General features: G+C 40.5%; 1 protein-coding gene across 1 annotated transcript; it reads right to left on the minus strand.

Annotated features, from left to right (window-relative positions):
* Window positions 1–3,630: 3,630 nt before the first annotated feature.
* Window positions 3,631–5,553, minus strand: LOC141596038 (F-box protein SKIP27). The gene is made up of 4 exons (XM_074416037.1): window positions 5,261–5,553; window positions 4,937–5,162; window positions 4,283–4,357; window positions 3,631–4,192 (listed from the first exon to the last, which is right to left on the minus strand). Exons 2-4 carry the CDS (start codon window positions 5,153–5,155, stop codon window positions 3,914–3,916), a joined length of 573 nt encoding a protein of 190 aa, XP_074272138.1. The 5' UTR covers window positions 5,156–5,162; window positions 5,261–5,553; the 3' UTR covers window positions 3,631–3,913.
* Window positions 5,554–22,578: the final 17,025 nt, after the last annotated feature.

A 22,578-nucleotide genomic window follows, 5' to 3' on the forward strand; every position in this document is an offset into this window, starting at 1 on the left:
TTGTACAAAACAACTTTATCTAAATTATTTCCATTAATCTTTTCTTTTTCTTTTAAAAAAGAGAGTACAAAAGAAAATTTGATGGGAACGATATTTGAACTGGATAACGACTTTATCAGTTAAACTAGTTGATATATGATTATCTTAATCATTTGTTAAACTACATATATTGGCATGCGATGGTATATATATATATATTGATCATGTAATTTAGTGCTTTATATATAGTCTTGTGAAGAAAATTTTATGTCAAATGACAAATTTCACAAAACTAAAGATTGTATCAAGGCCACTTGGTAAAAAAAAAAAAAAAAAAAAAAAAATTGAATCAACCAAGCCTTACCCTACTTTAGTACTACAAGCTAGTAATGGTGGAGCAAAGGATATTTTATACTTTAAGAATCGTTTGGTTACATGTATGAACTTTTATGACCTATAAAGTGATAGATTACATGAATTTATAAATTATTTTTTTTTGGTGTAATCCGGATTCGAGCTGGGTAGGACCATTAAGGCGATAAAGCTCTCTTTCATGAGTTTTAACACTGCTACATTCCTAGGGCTCGAACACGAAACCTCTGGTTAAATTAGAACAACTCATTACCGTTTGATCTAAGTTCTCGTGGAGTCATGGGTATGAATTTAGATTTCACGTGAATTAAAAAATGTTGTTTGGTTGCATAGAGGAATTGCAATTCATGTAAGCATTTTTACTTATTTAGAAGGACCCATTATAAAAGAATTAGAAATCATGTAAAGTTCTAATCCACATGAATTAAACTTCCTATGTATAAGAGTGATAAGTCTGATAACTAAACAACTTCTTTACTATAACACGGTCTTTTTTCACTTTTTTCACTATAAAATGATAATTTTGAAAGTGGTTGTTTTATACGATGGTGTCCTAGTATAATTTCTGTAATTCCGATACTTCCGAAAGAGACATAAACATTAAACCGGATCTAACCTTAACAATTATTGCGAAATAAACTCCACATTTTATTTTTATTTTGCACGTTGTAATAAATGAGCAATATGGGACCAAAGTCGGGCCTCGTATACCTTCATAGGGATCCTAATTTCTGAAGCATACATACCCAAATAACCACCGTCACTATATTTACTAACTACAACATGCTTACGTGATGATTGGGGATAAACTGCATGCCATGTGATCCTATGGATTCCTATCTCATAATGTCAGACTAATAATCTTTATAAATATTGTTAATTATTTGATTCTTATGGAAATCTTAGTCTAGCATGCTAGAGAATGAGGTAGGACAGATTTTTATTTAAAACGGGTGTATTAAGTTTAAGATGAATCAGATAATATGAATAAGACAAAATTAAATGTACACGATAAGATAGAAGTTTGTTTTGAATGTTTAAGTGGGATGATCTTTAAGTCATTTTAATATTAAGACGGGTACGTTTATTATAAGGGAGACTAACTCGATTAGAGGTATAGGATGGTGATTACATAAGGTGTGAGCTCACTAATCATACAACCAATTAATTACTAGTAATTCGAAATGTACAAAAAGTAAAAAATAGAAAAATAAAGGCAACCTGCATCGCAGTATAATTTGAAGTATAACACGAAGATAAATTTCGAAGTTCATGGTGCCCTAGTGGATTTTTGCTTAAAACAGTATCTCGGATAATCAATGACCGTATCGGCCGTCACTTAGACCATGTTTTTTTGAATTGAATTTTCAAGAACTAAATTGAATTGGGATGAACCGTGTCTAAAAGGACATCAGTTTAATTCAATCCAACTTTTTTTGCTTATGACAAAATGTGACTTATAAGTTGTGACATCTCATAAACCCCTTTTCATCCCTTCTTTTAATACTCCGTATTATTTTAACCGGTAGTAAAACATCGCGAGTTTATGCCGCAAGCCGCATCACCAATGAGAATTTGTGACTTTTGATGGTTCGATATAATAAATTGATGGATGAAAGATTAATTACGAATTTACAAATGCTCAGAACAGAGTTAGTTATCTCAACATTAATTGATTCCAGAATGGAATGTCCTTTACACTAATATAGAATGAAGACAATCAAGACATACATAATACTCCGTAGTTGGATACACCATCGTTGTTGACATTAGTTTTTCAGCAAGTCTCCCTTGTAACGTATATATCCATTACAAGTTTATAACGGATTAAGTATTATTCATGTGGATAATAAGACAAAACAAGACCTGTCAAACGGGTCAAACAGGCGAGTTATGGGTTAGGTCAGGTTTTGACAGGCCGGGTTTCGACCCAACGGTCAACCCGCGTCACAAACTCAAACATTTGAAATTGTGTATTTTAAGGAATATATATTGTCTTGACCCAACGGTCAACCCTCTACTGGTCAAGTTTCAACCCGTTGTTCACGGGTCAATACAGGTTCGGGTTGAAAAACCGGGTTATTTGCGGGTCGGGTCACAGTCGGTTTTTGGGTCGGGTCAAGTTTTGACAGATCTAGACAAAACAGATTGTTACTTTATAATCCTTAGACATCCTGTTTTTGTTTATCTATCTACATGAACAGTACTTAACTCTGCGACGGATATCTCAGTTATAAATAAGAATTTGTGTTAATTATTAGTGCTCCATATTTCATGAGTAACATGACCCCTCAACTTGCCTTGCCGCCGTAAAGTCAAATTACAACTTACAAATCGCATATAATCCGAATAAACACATAGGATTCCATTACGTTTTCACACTATACACACTCACAAACATAAACACAATTAATTAACATTCCTACACGAACACGAGACAAGTATAGCACGAAATGCACTAAAATGGAACTTTATTCACAACAAACACACATCACCATTATCACAATCCATAAAAACAAACTAATGACCATTACCACACGTAACTACCACTCATGGTCGCATAGAGCTAGAAATCAAACTTTACAACAATAAATGTTTCTCTTCCTATTTTGGAAATCAATAAATCTCGTTTATAACCGTCTTTTCAGAAAGAGCTTTTGAGAGGGTTTTTCGAAGTGATGAAAATGATAAATGTTTTCGATGAGAATTTGTGTTTGGAAATAAACTTTAAAACAATAAACTGTAAAACAGTTCACTCATTCAGCTAACCAATGATAATGTGGCAATTACGAAACTTATATGTAAATCGATATGTGTGATGACAGTTTATGGACCGTTGAGAAGGTTTATAGTGTAAATTAGGGAACTTATAGGTGATGGATGAGTCGATGGATAACTCATTGACTGAATGAGTGAATTAATAAGCCAACTAACGAATTACGTTATTTAAGATGATCATGAAGGTCACAGAGTACATTATAGCATAGAGTGCAGGAATACAACATAGACTCTCAAATTGTCGTGTTTACTTTCAAACTAAAGATTCAGGCATGTACCCATGATTCGAAGATGTTGAGTATCAATAATCGACCAACTCAGTAGAAACCGGCAAGCTCCGCGGTGAAAAAAACATGGCACATAATGCAAGTTCTCATTTGTGACGGACAAAATCCGTCACAGTCCGTCACAAGCTTTTTACGTGAGACAAAGAGGTAAGTGAGAGGAGCAAATGAAAGAGGGTTATAAAAAGTCACAAACAAGAACGGCTGATCAACAAAATGAAAACAATCTCCTTAATAATTACATAAAACTTTTATTGCGTGTTACAATTACAAAGAACCAAAACTAGCAAAGCCAACTCTAGACTAGACATCTTCAAGGAAATATTGAAGAAATAAACCTAACAATGGCTTTCACTATTCTAGTAATTTATGCTTAAAACTCCTCATAATTTATCAAAATATTTAACCTAAAAAACCTAAAAATCTAATTTATAATTTATAAGTTAAAAGGAAAACAGAATTTACAGTAAAATCACAGGTTTAACTTAAGATTAAGGTGATTAACTGTCAATATCCATAAATAAACTCCTTCGCGGCCACCTCTGTTCCGCGGCGTCAGTCGCCTTATCGGCGAATAAGGCGACGGAGATGTCTTCGAGTTTTCTCGAGTCGAGTCGTTTCCGGTTCATTTTCCGAGCTTGTTTCGGAGCATTTGGAGCTTCCAAATCGTCGGAATCTTCCAGAGGATTTTTGTCATTCAACATATCGATTGAATTTCTGAATGCTTTTGTTTTTGAAGGTGTGCTGTATGCGAAATGACACTTCTTCGCAATTATTGCCTGTATAAATAAACGAGCGATTAAAATACGTAAAGGTAAATAAATGATTGAGACGGAAAATATACTGAACAGAGAAATGATTAAACTCACCGCATCACGAACTGTTTTAGAAACAAAGAAGAGGCGTTTGAGGTCGTCATGATCAACTCCACAAATTACTTTAATCTGTTGCAAATTCATTTAACAAACAATTAATTAATTAATTAATTAATCGTAGAATATGCTAATAATCTCAAAAAACTCAACTGAAAAATCAGTAGACTAATAATAATTAATGTTAATATTCGCAATTAATTAACCGCGTATAACGTTAATTATCTCAGAAACTTCAAATTAAATCAGCAAATTAAAGTTAAATGTTATTAATCAATTGAATGAAACGATTAATTAACCGCACAAAACGTTAATCATTTCAAAAGTTCAAATAAAATCAGCAAATTTGGTAAAAATGAAGCTAATGTCACAAATTCATTCAATGAACGATTAATTAACGGCGAAAACATTAATTGTATCAAAATTTCAAATTAAAATGAAGGTGAAAACATTGATTATCTCAAAAATTAATTAAAATCAGCAAATTAGGTTAAAAAGTAAGCTAAATCACAAATTCGTTCAACGAACAATCAAAAATTGAGGTAAAATCAGCAGATAAAGCACACAAAACGAACAACATTTCAAAAATTTCAACTGAAATTCAGCCAATTAGGTAAAAATAAAGCTAAAATCATGCTGAATTAGACTTACCAGAAGTTCTTGAGGTAAAGCTTCAAGCAACGAAACCGAATTCGAATTCAAATTCACACTGCTGAAATCATGCTGAATGTCAAATTCTTGAGAACAAAGCTTCTTCAATGGAGTAAAACACTCAAATTCATCACAAAAATGCTGTAAATCGCAACTGTTGTTCGAAATCAATATCCTCTTTCTTCCTAGCGAAAAACTCAAGCTCTTCGTTAACGCCATTTTTTTCCTGCAAATTTCAATTATTAATTCAAATTTCAGTCAAAAATAACTGCATAATACAAAAAATTTGAAAAAAAAATAACAATTTTAAAAAAATGTACTTACGAGAAATAAATTAATGAGTAGATACTGTAACCGCTGCTGAAGATTTGCTGATGAATTATTAGAATTTAAAATGTTAATATAGAAGTTTTAGTTGAACAATAATTTAGCAAAGTTTGAGTTAAATGAGGAATGTGAATATATTTTAGAGAGAGAAAATATACAGAGGTAGAGTTTTAATTGGAGTAGTGTTAGATTTTTTTGGAGGTTTTTTTTGGGGGAGATCTTGAGTTGAGGTGTGTTTTAAAGACTTACTGGCGAAGAGACCAGAAATTTCGGGGCAAAAGATCTTTGCTATGGCGGTTAGATTTAATATTATTATTTTATTACTCGGTTTACGATCCCGTCTCGGTTATATGTTTGGCTCTGTTTGTACTCAGCGGATTAATAATAGCAGAAGCAGATTGATCAAGCAGATTATAAATAACAGATTGGATTGACGGATTTCACGAGTATGTTTCAATTAGCGATTGTTGTATCTATATGTAAATGGTTGACAAATGTAATTTTTCCAATCTAGTAATGTGAATATGCTGGGTGGAGCAGCATATTGGAAGCTCAATCTACTGTTTTAATATGTCATTTACCAAACATGTAAATTACTCCGTAGTAGATTGGTGAGTCAAACATGCTAAAAAGCTTGAATATGCTGAAAATTCACCAATCTATTGTTTAGCAAACACCCCCAAATTATCTATTGAAATTTTCTTGCGTCTTGCGGGATAGTAACCAAACTCCTTATACCTAAGCCTTTATAACATTCGGCCTGATGGATTGCTTTTACTAGTAAAGAGAAAAGTACTTCCGAAGGATACACGAATTTTTTTACTTATTTCACGTAGTTAGATCTGGCAAATGAATGAATCGCGTTGAGTGCGAGTTAGGTCATTGAGGACACTCATTTTAGGTAGGATCAGGCGGTTTTCAGGTATGTTATGAACTATTAGATTGTGTCGAAATATAGTAATTAGTATACATGGATAATAAATATTTGTGTCAGGACGAAGATGGCCATCAAACTAGACCTCTTACGGGGTGGCGAGTTGTATACGGGTTGTCAAAATCAAGAAATACATTCTTAGCTCTGATAAAAGTCATTTAAAAATCTTTATTTAGACAAAGACTTTAAATGCGAATTTTGCAAAACAAATTTAATTAAAAATTAAATCTTATTTTAAATGATTCAAGATGTTGTATACATATACCCATTTTAATACGATATTTATACCCATTTTAATATAATATTAATATTAATATTAATATTAAACCGTCTTACACACAAATTACACTTCTAGATATTTTATGTGTGAATTATCTCTGTGGGTACATACAACTTGATCAATTAGTCGACTACTAGAACATACGCGGTTATATCTTCTTGTACAGTTTCATTTTCATTTTATTCAAATAAAGGAAAATGGTAAAACTAGCCGTTTGAAAGAAAAGCACACGTGGAAGACAATAACTGGTTAAGAAACGAACGGGGGACGGTTCAAGTGACGTGGAAGATGGTCGGTTGTGTCGGTCTTTTCTGCTACGCGGATACTACTTCTAGGTGAACTGCACTTATTTAAATATTATTTTAACTTTTAACAATTTAATTTATTTTTATTTTTATTGGGTTATTTTTTGTGGTGACTATTTAATTTAATTTAATAATTGGTGGACTAGGTGAGATGAATATTGATTTTTGTTTTTTATTTATTTTTTTAAGTTGGAAACTTTTATTAAAGTTATTATTTGTGGCACATGATAGGTGAGTGACTAAGCTAATTTTATAGGTTTAGAATGTTAGTTGACTTGTGGTTAAGATAAGATCAAGTAAAACACTATTTTGTGTTGTGGATTATGTGGACAATTCTTATACCATGCACCCAAGAGTATGGTGCATATTCCCTCAAAAAAAAAAAAAAAAAGAGTATGGTGCATGGTACTCCCATAAGTTTTTTTTAGTTGTAATGTAATTAGTGGGTAGTTATTAAAAGGTTCATATATAATTAAAATGACTTTATTCTTAATCTAACTATCAATTTTAAAAAACAAAAAATCACTAATGTTCATGATATTTTTACTCAATAAAAAAAAATCATATTTGCTATATTTTGAAACTCGTTTATAATATTTAAATATATATTCACAAAATTTAAGTGACATATTCACATGTTAAATTGTGTGAATATGTATATTTTATTAAATGAATATCTGTGAGTAACTCAATAAAATGTTTGTTGTTCTTATGAACAAGTAATTTGTGAACATGTCTGTTATATTGTTTGAATATCTATATTAGTTATGTGAGTATGTGAGTTTTACTTTGTGAATATAATTTTTAATCTATGTGAATATGCTAGTTATGTAATATGAATATCTGATGAGTATATTAATTACGTGATGTGAATATCTCATTGTTATGAATATGTTAATTATTTGATGTGAATATGTGAGTAAAATCAAAATAATTACCAAAATATATCAAAAGTGATTTTTATTTATAGAGGAACGAAAATTATAAATTGTGGTACAAATTTTTATATTTTTCAAATGTATCAAATTTAAATTTTAAAGGTTTTAAGTTTTGATTTTATGGTTTTCCAATAACTAAATGGTGAGAGTATCCTACTCCCTACTCATGGGAGTAGGATATAATTATGGGTAACTCATTTTAGGGTGTGGATTAGATTTGTAATGATAATGTTTAATAAAGGAGAAATAAGAAGATTATTTGTTTCGAGTCAGCCATGTTCTTTTGGATTGAAATTGTCTGAATTTAATTAAATTAAACTTAAATACTTAAGGTCCTGTTTGGTAAATAGTGGATTAATTTCAGCATAAGTAGATTGAAAAAAAAGATTATAAATGACAGATTTTATCAGAAGGTTTGACTAGCATATTATAATTAGCAGAATTAATTTGAGTGTTTGGTAATTGACAATTACAATTAGTAGATTGTTAGTTTTCTTTGTAAAATGGAGAAAAATTTCCTATTTTACAATATACTTGATGGGGCATATTCTGCACCGCTGACCAAGTCAACACACTGAGCAAGGTCAAAGATATCCACAGCAAGTCAACGACTTAGATAGCCTAGCCGATGCATACCATCGGCCTGCCACCTGGGTCTCGGCGTGACAACCTTCCAAAGGACACACATCCGCGTACTCATATCCAAGACCCCTCGGCGGCGAGTCAACATTGTCCGCCGGCCGCTATAGGTCCCTCGGCCGAGGGGTAGATCGATCTTTTCACCGCTAGCCACTTGGCCACTTGGCCACTACGTGACAAAAGGTGAAAGTCTATAAATACTCCTCAACCTTCATTGAGGAAGGGATCTCACAATTATAACCTAAATACACTATTCATCTGGTAATATCTCCCTTATCTCTCTACAATATATACCTAGCCAGGTTACACAGCTTGATCCTTAAGTTTACTGACTTGAGCGTCGGAGTGAGTACGCTTGCACACACCCAAGCCCTCGGTTCGTTCATTGTTGCAGGGAAGGCCGCGAGGGACGATAGAAGCAAGAAGGATTCAACTCAAGACATCGTACTACAAGCCACGGGTGGTAACTAATCACTGCTCTGGAATTATACCCGGAACAATTGGTGCCGTCTGTGGGGAGAAGACACTAGAAGCTAGTCACATTCATTCCCAAAACAAAAAAAAAAAAAAACACAAAAACCCACCCAAAAAGCTAAGAAAATGTCGAAACAGCAAGAGGTGTTCGTAACCGACGAGCCCCTCCACCCAGATGATACCTTCAACAATTCTGAGTCGAGCGGCCCTCCACCGTGAGTAATCCAACCGGAGCTCGGGATGCCGATAATGCCGATCTGTCGCATTGCCCAACCAGGTCACCATCATGGGACATGTGGTTGACATAGCAAAACTGAAAATGGTCCTGGACCTAATTAGCAATGCGTCTGCTCACACTGTCACACCGACAAGAGCGGCGGAAACCACCCAGGAGACCAGGGCCCAAAACGTGACTCCGAGAAATCTGAACGGAGCACTAGGAGAAGTTGACCCAGTCAAGACGCCGGGGGAGCCCAAGGTGGGCGCGGTGGACCTAAGTCCTTCCCACACTCGCGGAAGGACAGCGTCCCCGCCACACGAACGAGGCATACCCCAAAGGAGCCAGAGGAGTCCGACTCAGCAGAGTTGGAGAAGGAGTCATAGTCGAAGAAGGAGCCCCTCCCGCTACGAGGGGAGAAGCCCGGATAGGGATGCGAGGAGTCGATCGCCACGTGTCATTCAACACGTGGTCAAGCAACCCCTCAACGCCTACGTCCTAGAAGTCCCGGTGCCAAACAAGCTAAAACGCCACCCCTATCATACAAGGGGGATAGCGATCCACCGACCACGCCGAGGCTTTCGAGTCTTACATGTCGGTATGGGAGCAGCCCGACGAGGTCTCAGTGCCGAATTTTCCCAACAACTCGCATGGGATGGCTCGGAGAGCCGGTACAAAGGGCTTCCCGATGGCTCGGTGTACTACTACGCCGACCTAAAGGGCGCTTTCCTAACCCAAAGACTCTGCAATAAGAGAAGGGCCGTAGAGACCTCCGACCTCCTAACCATCAGACAGGAGGGGGGCGAGTCTCTACGAAGCTACGTGAAGAGGTTTGATGGAAAGGTCCAGCAGATTCGAGAAATTAATCCCGAGCCGGCGGCCTTCGCGGCGATGAAGGGCCTCCCGAGGGGAGCCTTAAAGAACGAGCTCATCAAGAGCGGAGGCCTAGGCCGGGACGCCGCCAGGAAGGCCCGACCAGGCCATCAAGGTAGAAGACTATCACAAGACCTGGGTAGATCCCGGCGGCCGAGCACTCGAAAAGAGGAGTCACCGGCAGGGACCCAGACGAAGAACGCCGCGACAACAACGGTTCGCGGTCCGACGGAAAACGCCGTGAGAATAACAGATCACGGTCGGACAGATCCGACCGGAGGCAAGACTCGGTGGGCGCCGGGTGGAATTCGGGAACGTACCACCGAGGCGGTATAGTGAAAAACCCCCTCGTCGTATCGCCGGCCGAGGTCTTCGCCCGAGCAAAACGAGGGCCGAGAAGTGGAGAGACCCCCAAGCCAAAAAGTGACGGTGACACGAGCCAAGATCTTGTGAGTACCACGGCCACACCGGCCATTTAACCAACGACGCCGCCATCCAAGAATGCCATAGAGGAACCGATCCGGAAGGAAGCCTCGGCAAGTACGTCGCAAAGGCCGAAGACCGACGCCGGCGATTCAGATAAAAAGTCCGTTTTCGAACGGATAGGAGTGATTCACGTTGTCATCGGGGGCAACGAGAACGGAGGGTCCGCTCATGGGCACAAACGACACCTAAACGAGCTATATCAGGCCGTCAACTTTGTGCCCAACTCAGGGATCCCCTCCGCAAGCATCCCCGACATGACTATTGGAAGAAAGGACTACGAAGGGGTCATCGCCCCTCACAGCGACCCGCTCGTAGTCAATTTAGACATATCCAACCACCTGGTCAAGAGGTGCCTGATTGACACAGGCGCATACACGAACATCATGTTTAGAGAGTGCTTCCTCGGCCTCGGCCTGAAGATCAAAGACTTAAGCCCCTGCACCAACCCGCTATACAGCTTTTCTGGGGCCGGCCTGGTACCACTGGGGTCAATTAGGCTCCCGGTGAGATTCGGCGAAAAGACGTCGCCAAGAACGTCCCTAGCCGAGTTTGTGGTCATCGACGGCTCGTCCGCGTACAACGTCCTCATAGGCCGGGTCACCCTAAGCGAGGCCGACGCAGTGATGTCCATCCGGGCCCTAACACTGATGTACGTCTCGGACCGGGGGGAAGCGCATAAGCTCGTCTCCAAAGACGAGAAGGATGAGGTGATCAACGTCCAGATAGCTGCCCGAGGATGCAACATGCGGTCCCTCAAAGAGGCGAGAAAGTCCGAAAGGGAAGAGTCCGTCCTCCTTGCGGCGGAGGACGACCAAATGGATACAACTAGGGGCTGACTGAGGAAGTGCGCCTGTAATGAGTCGGTAGGGCATCGGTAATCTCGTAAGAATTTATGTAGCCGCGGAGGTGTCCAAATATCTGTGGACACCCCAACGCATGTTTTCACCTAATGAGAAACCATCAAGCCTTCGATCAAAGCGAAATTTTCCCATCGCTTATCTACCAAGATACCGACGCCTCACATCCATACCGACAAGAGCGGCAGTCGTTGCGAAGACATTAGCGCCGTCGCAGTCACCCCAAGTAGTAGACGCCACGGCAGTCACCCCAAGAGGTAGACTCGTCGCAGCTCACTCCAAGTGGTAGACGCCACGTAACACGCTATCAAGATACCGACGCCGGCTCACACTGTCATACCGACAAGAGCGGCAGTCGTTGCGAAGACATTAGCGCCGTCGCAGTCACCCCAAGTAGTAGACGCCACGGCAGTCACCCCAAGAGGTAGACTCCGTCGCAGTCACTCCAAGTGGTAGACGCCACGTAACACGCTACCAAGATACCGACGCGCTCACACCGTCATACCGACAAGAGCGGCAGCCGTTGCGAAGACATTAGCGCTGTCGCAGCACCCCAAGTAGTAGACGCCACTAGTCACCCCAAGAGGTAGACTCCGTCGCAGTCACTCCAAGTGGTAGACGCCACGTAACACGCTACCAAGATACCGACGCCGCCACACCGTCATACCGACAAGAGCGGCAATGTTGCGAAGACATTAGCGCCGTCGCAGTCACCCCAAGTAGTAGACGCCACGGCAGCACCCCAAGAGGTAGACTCGTCGCAGCTACTCCAAGTGGTAGACGCCACGTAACACGCTACCAAGATACCGACGCCGGCCACACCGTCATACCGACAAGAGCGGCAATGCAGTGCGAGACATTAGCGCCGCCGCAGCTACCCCTGTAGTAGACGCCACTGCAGTCACCCCAAGAGGTAGACTCCGTCGCAGTCACTCCAAGTGGTAGACGCCACGTAACACGCTACCAAGATACCGACGCCGCTCACACCGTCATACCGACAAGAGCGGCAGTCGTTGCGAAGACATTAGCGCCGTCGCAGTCACCCCAAGTAGTAGACGCCACGGCAGCCACCCCAAGAGGTAGACTCCGTCGCAGTCACTCCAAGTGGTAGACGCCACGTAACACGCTACCAAGATACCGACGCCGGCTCACACTGTCATACCGACAAGAGCGGCAGTCGTTGCGAAGACATTAGCGCCGTCGCAGTCACCCCAAGTAGTAGACGCCACGGCAGTCACCCCAAGAGGTAGACTCCGTCGCAGTCACTCCAAGTGGTAGACGCCACGTAACACGCTACCAAGATACCGACGCCGGCTCACACTGTCATACCGGCAAGAGCGGCAGTCGTTGCGAAGACATTAGCGCCGTCGTCGCAGTCACCCCAAGTAGTAGACGCCACGGCCACCCCAAGAGGTAGACTCCGTCGCATCACTCCAAGTGGTAGACGCCACGTAACACGCTATTAAGAACCAACGCCGCTTCCCGGCCAATCCAACAAGAGCCATCGCACATTACACTCGCAAAAACATTCAAAGTGTCGTGGAAGCGTTGAAACACAGTTGAGATACGTACTCAAAAACGGCCCCGGCAAAGCCGAGGCGAAAACAAGAAGGGCGCTCAATTAAGAATACAGGAAGACAACTCTGATAGAGATGAGATGAAGACCACGGCCAGGCCGCAGGCGAAAGAAACGAATTATTTATTAGAAGATAAGTTACAAGATTTACAAGTGAGAAGAATACAGATGACGGTCGTCCCCGCGGGGATAATCCGAGACACAACCTACTAAAAGTTGTACAAAAAGCAAAGGCTACAGTTATACCAAGAGATAGCGGGAAGGAAGAGCGAGTAATTGGCCCACGGACAAATGAAATCGATCACCAGAAACTTGTCTCATCAAGCGGCAGACATGTTAGTGAGGAGTCAAAACAGACTGCTTGAACTTGCTCTCTTAGGCTCTTCTTTGCCGCCTCCATCGATATCGGCGACCGCATCTTCCCCAGAGCAACCCAAAGGCTTCTCTCTAGCACCTCGGCCTTGGCCTCGGCATCCTCACCGCCCTCATCCTTTCGGCCTCCTCCTTAGCCGCTCTAGCCCTCTCGGCAAGAGCCGCTTTCTCCCGCGGCCGCCTCCTCTCCATCTTCGCCTTCGCCGCCTCTTTGGCCGCCTCCACCGCGGCTTTCTCCTTAGCCGCGACTCGTCATCAAGCAAAGACGTCGAACCCGTCCCACGGAAGGAGCCATCAAGAGGGAAAAGCTCCCCGATAACTTCCCCGGCAAGATCTTCGGCCAAGTCCCGAACTCGGCGCACGGTTTGGGGAGCGGGACGGTTTGGAGCATATCGACGTCCGCCTCCTTTTGCTTGATGATGGCCTCTTTGCCACGAATCGGCTCGGCTGGGCCTTAAACATGCCCCCGTATTGATCCTTCTGCTGGAGACAGAGGTCGACGCTTCGAGCAAGGCTACATTCCTCCAAAGCGGCTTCGCGGCCTTGGTTGCCGCGGCCTCGGCCTTAGCCCTCTCAAAGAAGGACCTCCTTTTCGGCGTCCTCCCGGAGCTTTCGCTCGGCCAAGAGCGCCTTCTCGCATCTCCCCGAGCTTCGCTCATTATGGAGACTCGCCGCCGACGCCGCCACCGCTTAGTGGCATTACACTCGGAAACAAATCGAGCAATGACCCTCTCCCCGCTCCTTGAGGCGAGCCCCGTAGCCACGTTCCACCTCGCCGCTCCCTAATCGCTTTGTGCCTTCCTCTATAAGTCGGGAGACGGAAGCCTTCCTGGGGGGAGGAACGGCAGTGGTACTTTGGCCACCAGCCTGCGGCTGGGAGAAGGAAACCTTCTGGGATGAAGAAGTGACGGTGGCGCCCTGATCGCGAGCCTGCGCAGAGAAGCCCACCGCCTGCCGCCCAACTTGAGCGATGGCCGACTGCGGCTGATCTGCAAAAATTCAATTAAAGCATCAGTATCAACCGACTTATCAGAACACCTAATGGCACGGCTAAGTTTAAGCCACGGGATAGAGACGGATACCATGCCTGGCCTTCTTGGCCGGAGAAGGCACTTCCTTGCCAGCAGCAGAAGCCCCCCTTTTCCTCCTACAGATAAGGGGAGATCCCTCTGCATCAGAGTCCCCCTCATCAGGAATATCAACAATCTCCACCTTCTTAGGGGAGAGGACGGGAGTTGAAACCGGCCGACGCCGTTTCCGCGTCCGACGCACTACGCCGCTAATCACCCGGCTGCGCCTCCTCCTTGCTCAAGCCCTTCACCCGGCTGTTCCACGAGGTCATTCGGCGACGTCCCGCGATCATGGGCCGAGCCTTGGGATGCAAGTTAGCAACGGTTTTGTCTTTATGCGGCCCATTCTCCGAAGAAGATCCTCAGATAGGTCCGGTCCGAAGTGGTCTGCAAAAGAAACAAAGAATCAAGAAGAGGAAATAAATCGAAGTCCGAGAAAACAGGAGCATTGAGAGCGGTGACGGGCCTCACACCGACCCCACTCACCCCGCGCCAGGGCCGGGTATGAGGCCGACGTAGCAAAGTGGCTCATCCTGGAGAATGATCTCGCGTCGGGAATCCATCTTTTCGGCACCCCACTCTTGTCCACCTCGAAGAGCCTCATCGCCAACCTCTCATCCTCCTTCGGATGGACCTGCGGCATCCATTTTCAGATGTTTCCGGGTGACCCATCTGTCATGCTCCGCCCTAGTCTCACACCGCAAATTAACCTGGTCTTTGGAAGGAGCGGGGCAGCGGATAGTCGTCCGGTACCTTAACGTACACCCACCGACCCTGCCAGTCCTTGCTAGAAGAGAGCTTGTCAACAGAGACGTAACCTTGCTCCGTTTGCACGCTGTACCACCCGACACGGCCAGAGATTGATGGTTTCAGATAATGAAGTCGACGGAATAAATTCACCGTCGGAGCCTCTCCCTTGAAGAGACAAAGCCAGACGAAACCGATTATGGTTCTCATGGCCAACGGGTGCAGTTGGGCAACGGCAACGTTCATAGCCTTAATTATGGCCATAACATACCCATTCAGAGGAAACCGGAGACCATACTCCAAATGCCGCATGTACACACCGGTGTGGCCTGGCGGAGGACAACAGACGGACTGACCCTCCCTAGGGATGACAATTTCGTATCCACTACCGAAGAAAAAATGGCCCTCGAAAAGTTCCTCACCAGAACAACTGGCAAGCTTATGGGACCAAACACGGTCAAGGCGAACCTTACAGGCATCACCGTGATCCATGACGTACTGCCTCTCATTAGGACGAGGCCTTTCCTCCTCCTCACCAAAATCATCACCAAAATCACCGCAAGAATCTTCATCCTCCCATTCCTCCAGAATCTGAGGATCAACCTCTGGAGAAGGAGACCTAGGACCCTCCGACACAGGCCCACTAGGTCCAGCATCGGCAGAAGACATGTTCACAACAAATTACTAGCAAAGAAAAGAAAAATTCGTTTGTTTACCTTCAAAGGAAAAAGTGCTAGCCGGATCAAAAACTCTGAAGATTGGAAGAAAAAAGAAGCCCTTCAGTTTAGCAAGACGAAAATTTTGAAGAAAATTTGAGAAAATGAAATTAGTGACCAAAATCACGGAAAAACTGCCCTATTTATAGGGAAAAAGCCCATAATAAAGGGCCAATCAGAGCACAGCCCATGAAGCAACAGCCAATCAACGAGCAAACACGTGTCGAGCATGCAACCACGGAATGTCAATCGTCGCAACAGTTAAACGTCAATCAATGCAACAGTGACCAAGCGTCTTCAACACGCCCGTTCACATCCCTTCAACTATTCATCTTCCTCAACAAATTCCTAGGTATCTGGTCTCCGCCGGCCACCTGATCAACCAAGCTAGGAAGCACCGGCCGGGGCAATCAAAATCAACCTAACCGACTCTCGGCCTTGGTCACGGCCAGCGTCATATTCTTTTCCACATCGAGTGCCCTTTACGCATCCATGTGGAGGGGGGATATGGTATACGGCACGGCCTAGCAAGAGCCACGCCGATGCACAAGAAGAAGCCGATCTGCGAAAAATTTCTAAAAATTACTTGTGCAGAATACATGCTCAACGTACATCGGAGCCCATACCACGGCATAGACTACGGCGGGGGCAAATTGATGGGGCATATTCGCACCGCCGACCAAGTCAACACACCGAGCAAGGTCAAAGATATCCACAAAGAAGTCAACGACTTAGATAGCCTAGCCGATGCATACCATCGGCCTGCCACCTGGGTCTCGGCGTGACAACCTTCCAGCCGGGACACACATCCGCGTACTCATATCCAAGACCCCTCGGCGGCGAGTCAACATTGTCCGCCGGCCTGCCATAGGTCCCTCGGCCGAGGGGTAGATCAGTCTTTTCACCTGCTAGCCACTTGGCCACTTGGCCACTACGTGACAAAAGGTGAAAGTCTATAAATACTCCTCAACCTTCATTGAGGAAGGGATCTCACAATTATAACCTAAATACACTATTCATCTGGTAATATCTCCCTTATCTCTCTACAATATATACCTAGCCAGGTTACACAGCTTGATCCTTAAGTTTACTGACTTGAGCGTCGGAGTGAGTACGCTTGGCACACAGCCAAGCCCTCAGTTCGTTCATTGTTGCAGGGAAGGCCGCGAGGGACGATAGAAGCAAGAAGGATTCAACTCAAGACATCGTACTACAAGCCACGGGTGGTAACTAATCACTGCTCTGGAATTATACCCGGAACAATACTAACCAATATGCTGGGGTAAACAGCATATTGTGAAACAGCATATTAACACCAAACACTAAAATTAGCATATTGATTGTTCAAACATGCTAAAACCCTTGAATATGCTAAAAATTGGTCAATATGTCGTTTACCAAACAACGCCTAATAAAGCTGGACTAATTTGAACTGAATTTAATAAAGCTGAACTAATCTGATTTAAAGTAAGAGCTAAGTAAAGAGAAGAGTTGAACTGAACTGAATTGAACTAAACTGAACGGAATAAACCTGAACTGAAATGAACCGAAATTAAGTTCAAAAGAAGAGAGCCTAAGACTCAGTTTCACAAGACATTTTAGTTAGCTTATTATTGATGAAATTAAGCTTATTTGATCAATATTTCAGTCAACTTATTTTTATATAGGTGTTTGGTAAATAGTTTGCCTAATCGAATAAACTAACTGAAATGAAATGTTTCGTACTATTTAGGGTAATTCGTGAGAAATAAGTTAGCTTATTTGACCAAATTTCGTACTATTTTTTCAACTAGCTTTTCAATTGTCAAATGTTTTACCAAACAAAACTCAACTCTTATGTGAAATTATCTCATAGTAAGAGACACATCATATAACATAATTGCAATAATGACGATAGGAAAAACAAATATGGACTGAAAAAAAAATACACACTCATGACTCATATAAATATAAATTTACGCAATTGCTAAATCCCGCACACCCTTTTACTAAATCCCACACACTTCGCCCCTAATATTCCATAACTACCCTTCATCATTAAAAAAAACCCTAAAAAGGGTTATCTCTCTCGCAAACCTAACAATTCATCAATAACTCAACAATCACGGATCGTATTTCGATATACATGTAATTTCTCCATTTTATTAACAATTTTATTGATATCGTGTTTGAATTGATTTAATTAATTTTTTTAAAAGGCTCTTCTACAATTAGGGTATGTATGAATTGGACATATTTGATTAAACAATATGCCGTTAGTTGGCCATATTATTATGTTGATTCAATTGAAATGGCAAACCTTCTTTGACAGATAAACATGATGCGAATTGCAACTTTCTGCAAATATTTGCAATGGATCAATCGAAGAAGATGGTGTCTTCCCTTATTTTGGACATTGAAGCATTGAAGCATTTGCCAGATTTGGTTGCTGCGATATTCATTGCCGTCGACCACCGTCGCCGGAGTACGAGGTTGTCTGTTGGTACAAAGTTCGTCTGTTCGACCGATGCACATGGTGCTCAGGTGATTGGGAAGGGACGAAGGGAGGATGAGACGTTTATTTTTTGGGGTTTTCATTCTTTTTCTCTTGGTAGGTGGGAGAAATGAGAGGGGTACATTCGGAATAAGGGGGGAAAATGTGCGGGATTAAGTAAAATGGTGTGCGGGATTTAGCAAGAAATATTGCTGATTCTTACCTTTTGTATACAATATTTTGAGTATAATATTTTCAAATTTTAAGCTACATTATTTATAGAAAATATATTTGTGAAATGGATAAGGATATATACTTCAACATCCATTTTATTATCTTTCCAAGAAAATGTTCTTACGTATTTTAATTAACATCCATTTTTGTTAATGCTATTTCGGTACTAATTAAGTGCAATCAATCATAAATTTTGATGTAAACAAAAATGAAAATTTAACGTACATGTAATATTTCAAGATTAGTTATTACTTTGTTAAGAACTACTCGTTATTATCAGTCCAAGTACATTGTTTTATTTTCGTGTTCCATCTTCTATTCTATAATTCCTCGTCTATTTGACACATAAGTATGAAACAATAAAAATAAGTATTTACATATCATAAAATGATGAACTGTTAGAAAATTAAGATAATAGGACAAGACATAACATAAAAATGAAACAGAGAATCCGAGCTTTATAATTACGAGTATTTCTTCAATTTCACCATAATAATGCCAACTAAAAAATCTTGAAAAGTCATTAATTTATAACAACATTAATTAATACGTGTAGTGAATATGAAACAATATCTCACAAGTAGGTAATTAATTTCTTTAAAGGAAAAAAACAATATCTGAATTAATGCATTGCATGGGAGTATATGAAACTCAGAATACATAATGTCAACCATATGTCAACCACATTGCATTCATTTGCGGAGATTTATCCGCCGATTATACGTAAATACGTAATTCATTCTTTGCACGTAATTACTCGCAATAATACTTAGACAGTCTCGACTTGCGTGACATGTGAATGAAGCAACTTAACGAGAGTATTCATAGCCCGCTACCTCTTAATAAGTTGGTATTCGACCCGCTCTCAAATATACGTAATAGCCTAAAAAACAACTTTAACAATAGATATATCAACAATCAAATGTCTCCCTTATTTAACTTAAGTATATATCCTAGCGATACATGGTAAAGGGCTTATGTGTATTCCGTTTTTTCAATTCACAATGTGCCCTAACCCCTACTATTGTAATAATTTTTGAGTCCGCCACTGAATCCATGGCATATCTAATCGGCTACGTCAGGTTTTTGGAAAACCTACATTCGTTTTTAATTGTAAAACTTGTTTGATTTACAAATTACTTGTACGTATATATGTCTTCAAGATCCCATTTATAGACAGAATAATAGTTATATTTATATTTGACCCCATACCAGCAATCCTGATTACGCCACTACTTTAACCGACATGTTTTACCCTAACTAACTAAGTAATAATAACTCCTATCTTGAAATCGAACGCATCAATATTAAAACCGTTTTGTCCTTTTTCTTCGTTATGCATGCTTTATGTCTAAACATTATCGAATGTTCAACAAGCTTATCGTACCACTATGGCGCTATTTTTGTCAGTGGCGAAGTTAGGGGCGTTAATTAGTAAGAGCCAGGGGCGATTCCAGGATTCGATCGGCGGGGGTGCGGAAAATTAATGAAATTACGAAAGTTGCGGATTTATGTTTTATAATGAAAAATATGGTTATAAGATAATAATTTGTTATGTGATTGGGCGTAATATACATAACACAAATGGTGTAAAAAACATTGAATAAAAAATGTTCACAAGAAGTATTGGAGCCGTGACCTTGAACAAAGAAAAACTACACAAAACCACTAGACAAACATAATTAATATGTTCCCTAATTACACAAATTAAACTAATTTTTTTAACAAAGGGGGTGCGGGTGCATCCCCTGCACGGCTGCACCCCCTCAATAGCCGCCTCTACTAAGAGCACTATCCCTTGATGGAGATTGTAGATTTCAAGGTGTTTAGTTAATTTTTTTAACTTTTTATAAATTTATCTTATATACAGTTATTCACCCTCACTAAGTTCAAATCATGATTCCGTCACTGTATCATACCCCGTATTGGGTTGCTCGATAATTTGCTAATTAATTGCTACTAGTAGTAAATTAGGGGAGTAGAAATATTGGAATGTGTAATATTATCTTGATGGCTAAGCATATTAGCCATATAGGTGCGAGGATTAGGACATTAGGTGGACTACTCCCTCGCATTTCTCGCTAATATTCCTACGCCTAGTAATTCTTTTGTTTGTATTTTGTAATACGATCATGTGAATACTACATATAAGGCAAGATCTCGATTAGTACAGTATAATTGTCGATATTGACATCTATCGTAGATGACAACTAGAATTGCTCAACCGTTTTCTGCAATTTGATATACAAAATTATTTTGTAAATTTCCTTGATAAATACAAAAAAGGAAGCATAGTGAAATTTGGTATAGTATGTGACAAAACACAAATTCTTGTACAAGAGTCTTATACAAGGTTTTTTCATTTTAAATAAGCGCGCTTATATTGCAGGTGAGAATTGAACCCTAACTTCGTGGTTGAGGTAAGACAACTCTTATTGCTTGAGTCAACTCTTATTCTCTAGAATCTTATGCAAGAGTTAATTTGTGTAAAATCATTTAACATTTTATCGTAATATCTTATAGAAGTAATAATGGAGACCGAAATATTCTGTACTATTTACAAATGACTATCATGATTTTGTTACGGGTAGGCCCTGTTTGGTACTCAGCAGATTAATAACCACAGAAACAGATTGATCAAGTAAAACCAGCTTATACAAGTTAACATTTAGAGCATGTTTGACCTAATTTGTAAAAAATGAGTTTTTTTTTTCAAGCTTAAATTTCTAAAAGTGTTTTTCAAAAGCAGAAGTAACAAATTGCTACTTCTATTTTTATGGGCAAAAAGATGGTTTTTTAGTTTTTGAGAATTTTTTTTAGCTTTTAAATAATAATGTGTTTGTCCAAAAAGTGTTTTTAAGTCCAAAAATACTTTTAATAGTCAGGCCAAACACACACTTATTAGTTCAAAGACGTTAAATAATTTGACAAGTTTTTCCATAATTAAGAATTCATTGTCCAAATTTAACGGCAATGAATTATGAAGTTCTCTCTGTTCGAATTATTTGTTTAATTTTTTTTTTCTATTCTTTGCAATAAGTTAAATAAATGTTCGGAGCGAGGGATACCAAGTAATCATATAGTGTAAGTCTTGCTTGCGACGGGTCGCGGGTTGCGACGGGTAGTTTTTGAGATGAAATGGGTAGAGGGGACAAAGGAGGGTCCCCCCATGTGCTTCCCCCACTCAAGGCAAATGGGTAGTTTGTGAGGGGATATGGTATCCGTCTCTTATTTGTGACGGATACCTTCCGTCACAAATAAGAATTTGTGAATCATATAATCCTAAGTATTAAGATTTACAATAATGTAAAGTTGACAATGAAGTAAAAAACAACTGAAATGTGACGGACCGACAGTATTAGAACAAGATTGTTACATTTCATGAATAGAGTGGTATGGGCTGCTAAAAGTTGCTGTCCCTCCATATTACAGAATTATTAGAACGTCCACCAGTGTTTGTAGTATGTTTAAGTATTATCGATTATTATCACCGTTTTTACTAATGTCACTCAAGTTGTGAGGGAATGACATATTTATTTAGGCTCTCTTCTTTTCGGCTGAAAGGAGCTGAATTGAACTTAATAGAGTTGAGCTGAAGTGAACTTATGAATGAAACTTAGCTAAATTGAATAGAGTTAAAGTAAGATTTAGTTTGTGAAGAGATTAGTTGAATTGAACTGCATGAAACTAAATTGAACTGAACTGAATAGCGCTGGGCAGAAATGAAACGAGCTGAAATTGAGCCGGAAAGAACAGGGTAATCCGTATTTACTTATAATCCGTATTTAACAAATTTGATACTTCTATATTGTACTCCGTATAGGTTACACACCTGTCACCTCCACGACATTTTATGTATTCCCAGTGTTATTATTGAGGATATTAATTAAGTCATTAGTCTATGCTTATTTGTACACCGTAGTAACAGCGTAAACCCATCAAATTAATCCGATAAATAGGTTATATGTTGGATAATGTCTAATTCAGGCGGATACGGGTTGGGTTAGTTATTACTGTACAACTAACATTCATAACAAATTTAGTTGTAGACCCCAAATTGACTTTTTAAAGATGTTGACTGTTATTTTCAAGTGGTAGAACTTAGAAGAGTCTAGAAGTAAATG

The sequence above is a fragment of the Silene latifolia genome, chromosome 8 (assembly GCF_048544455.1).
Source record: "Silene latifolia isolate original U9 population chromosome 8, ASM4854445v1, whole genome shotgun sequence".
Classification (NCBI taxonomy): Eukaryota; Viridiplantae; Streptophyta; class Magnoliopsida; order Caryophyllales; family Caryophyllaceae; genus Silene; species Silene latifolia.

Bases quoted from the DNA above. Each gene is read 5' to 3' on its own strand.
- LOC141596038 (XM_074416037.1), bottom strand. From the start codon at position 5,155: ATGGCGTTAACGAAGAGCTTGAGTTTTTCGCTAGGAAGAAAGAGGATA. The intron at 4,358-4,936 runs GTAAGTCTAATT...AATTTGCAACAG, and splicing joins CTTTACCTCAAGAACTTCTG to ATTAAAGTAATTTGTGGAGT. The intron at 4,193-4,282 runs GTGAGTTTAATC...TTATTTATACAG, and splicing joins CTAAAACAGTTCGTGATGCG to GCAATAATTGCGAAGAAGTG.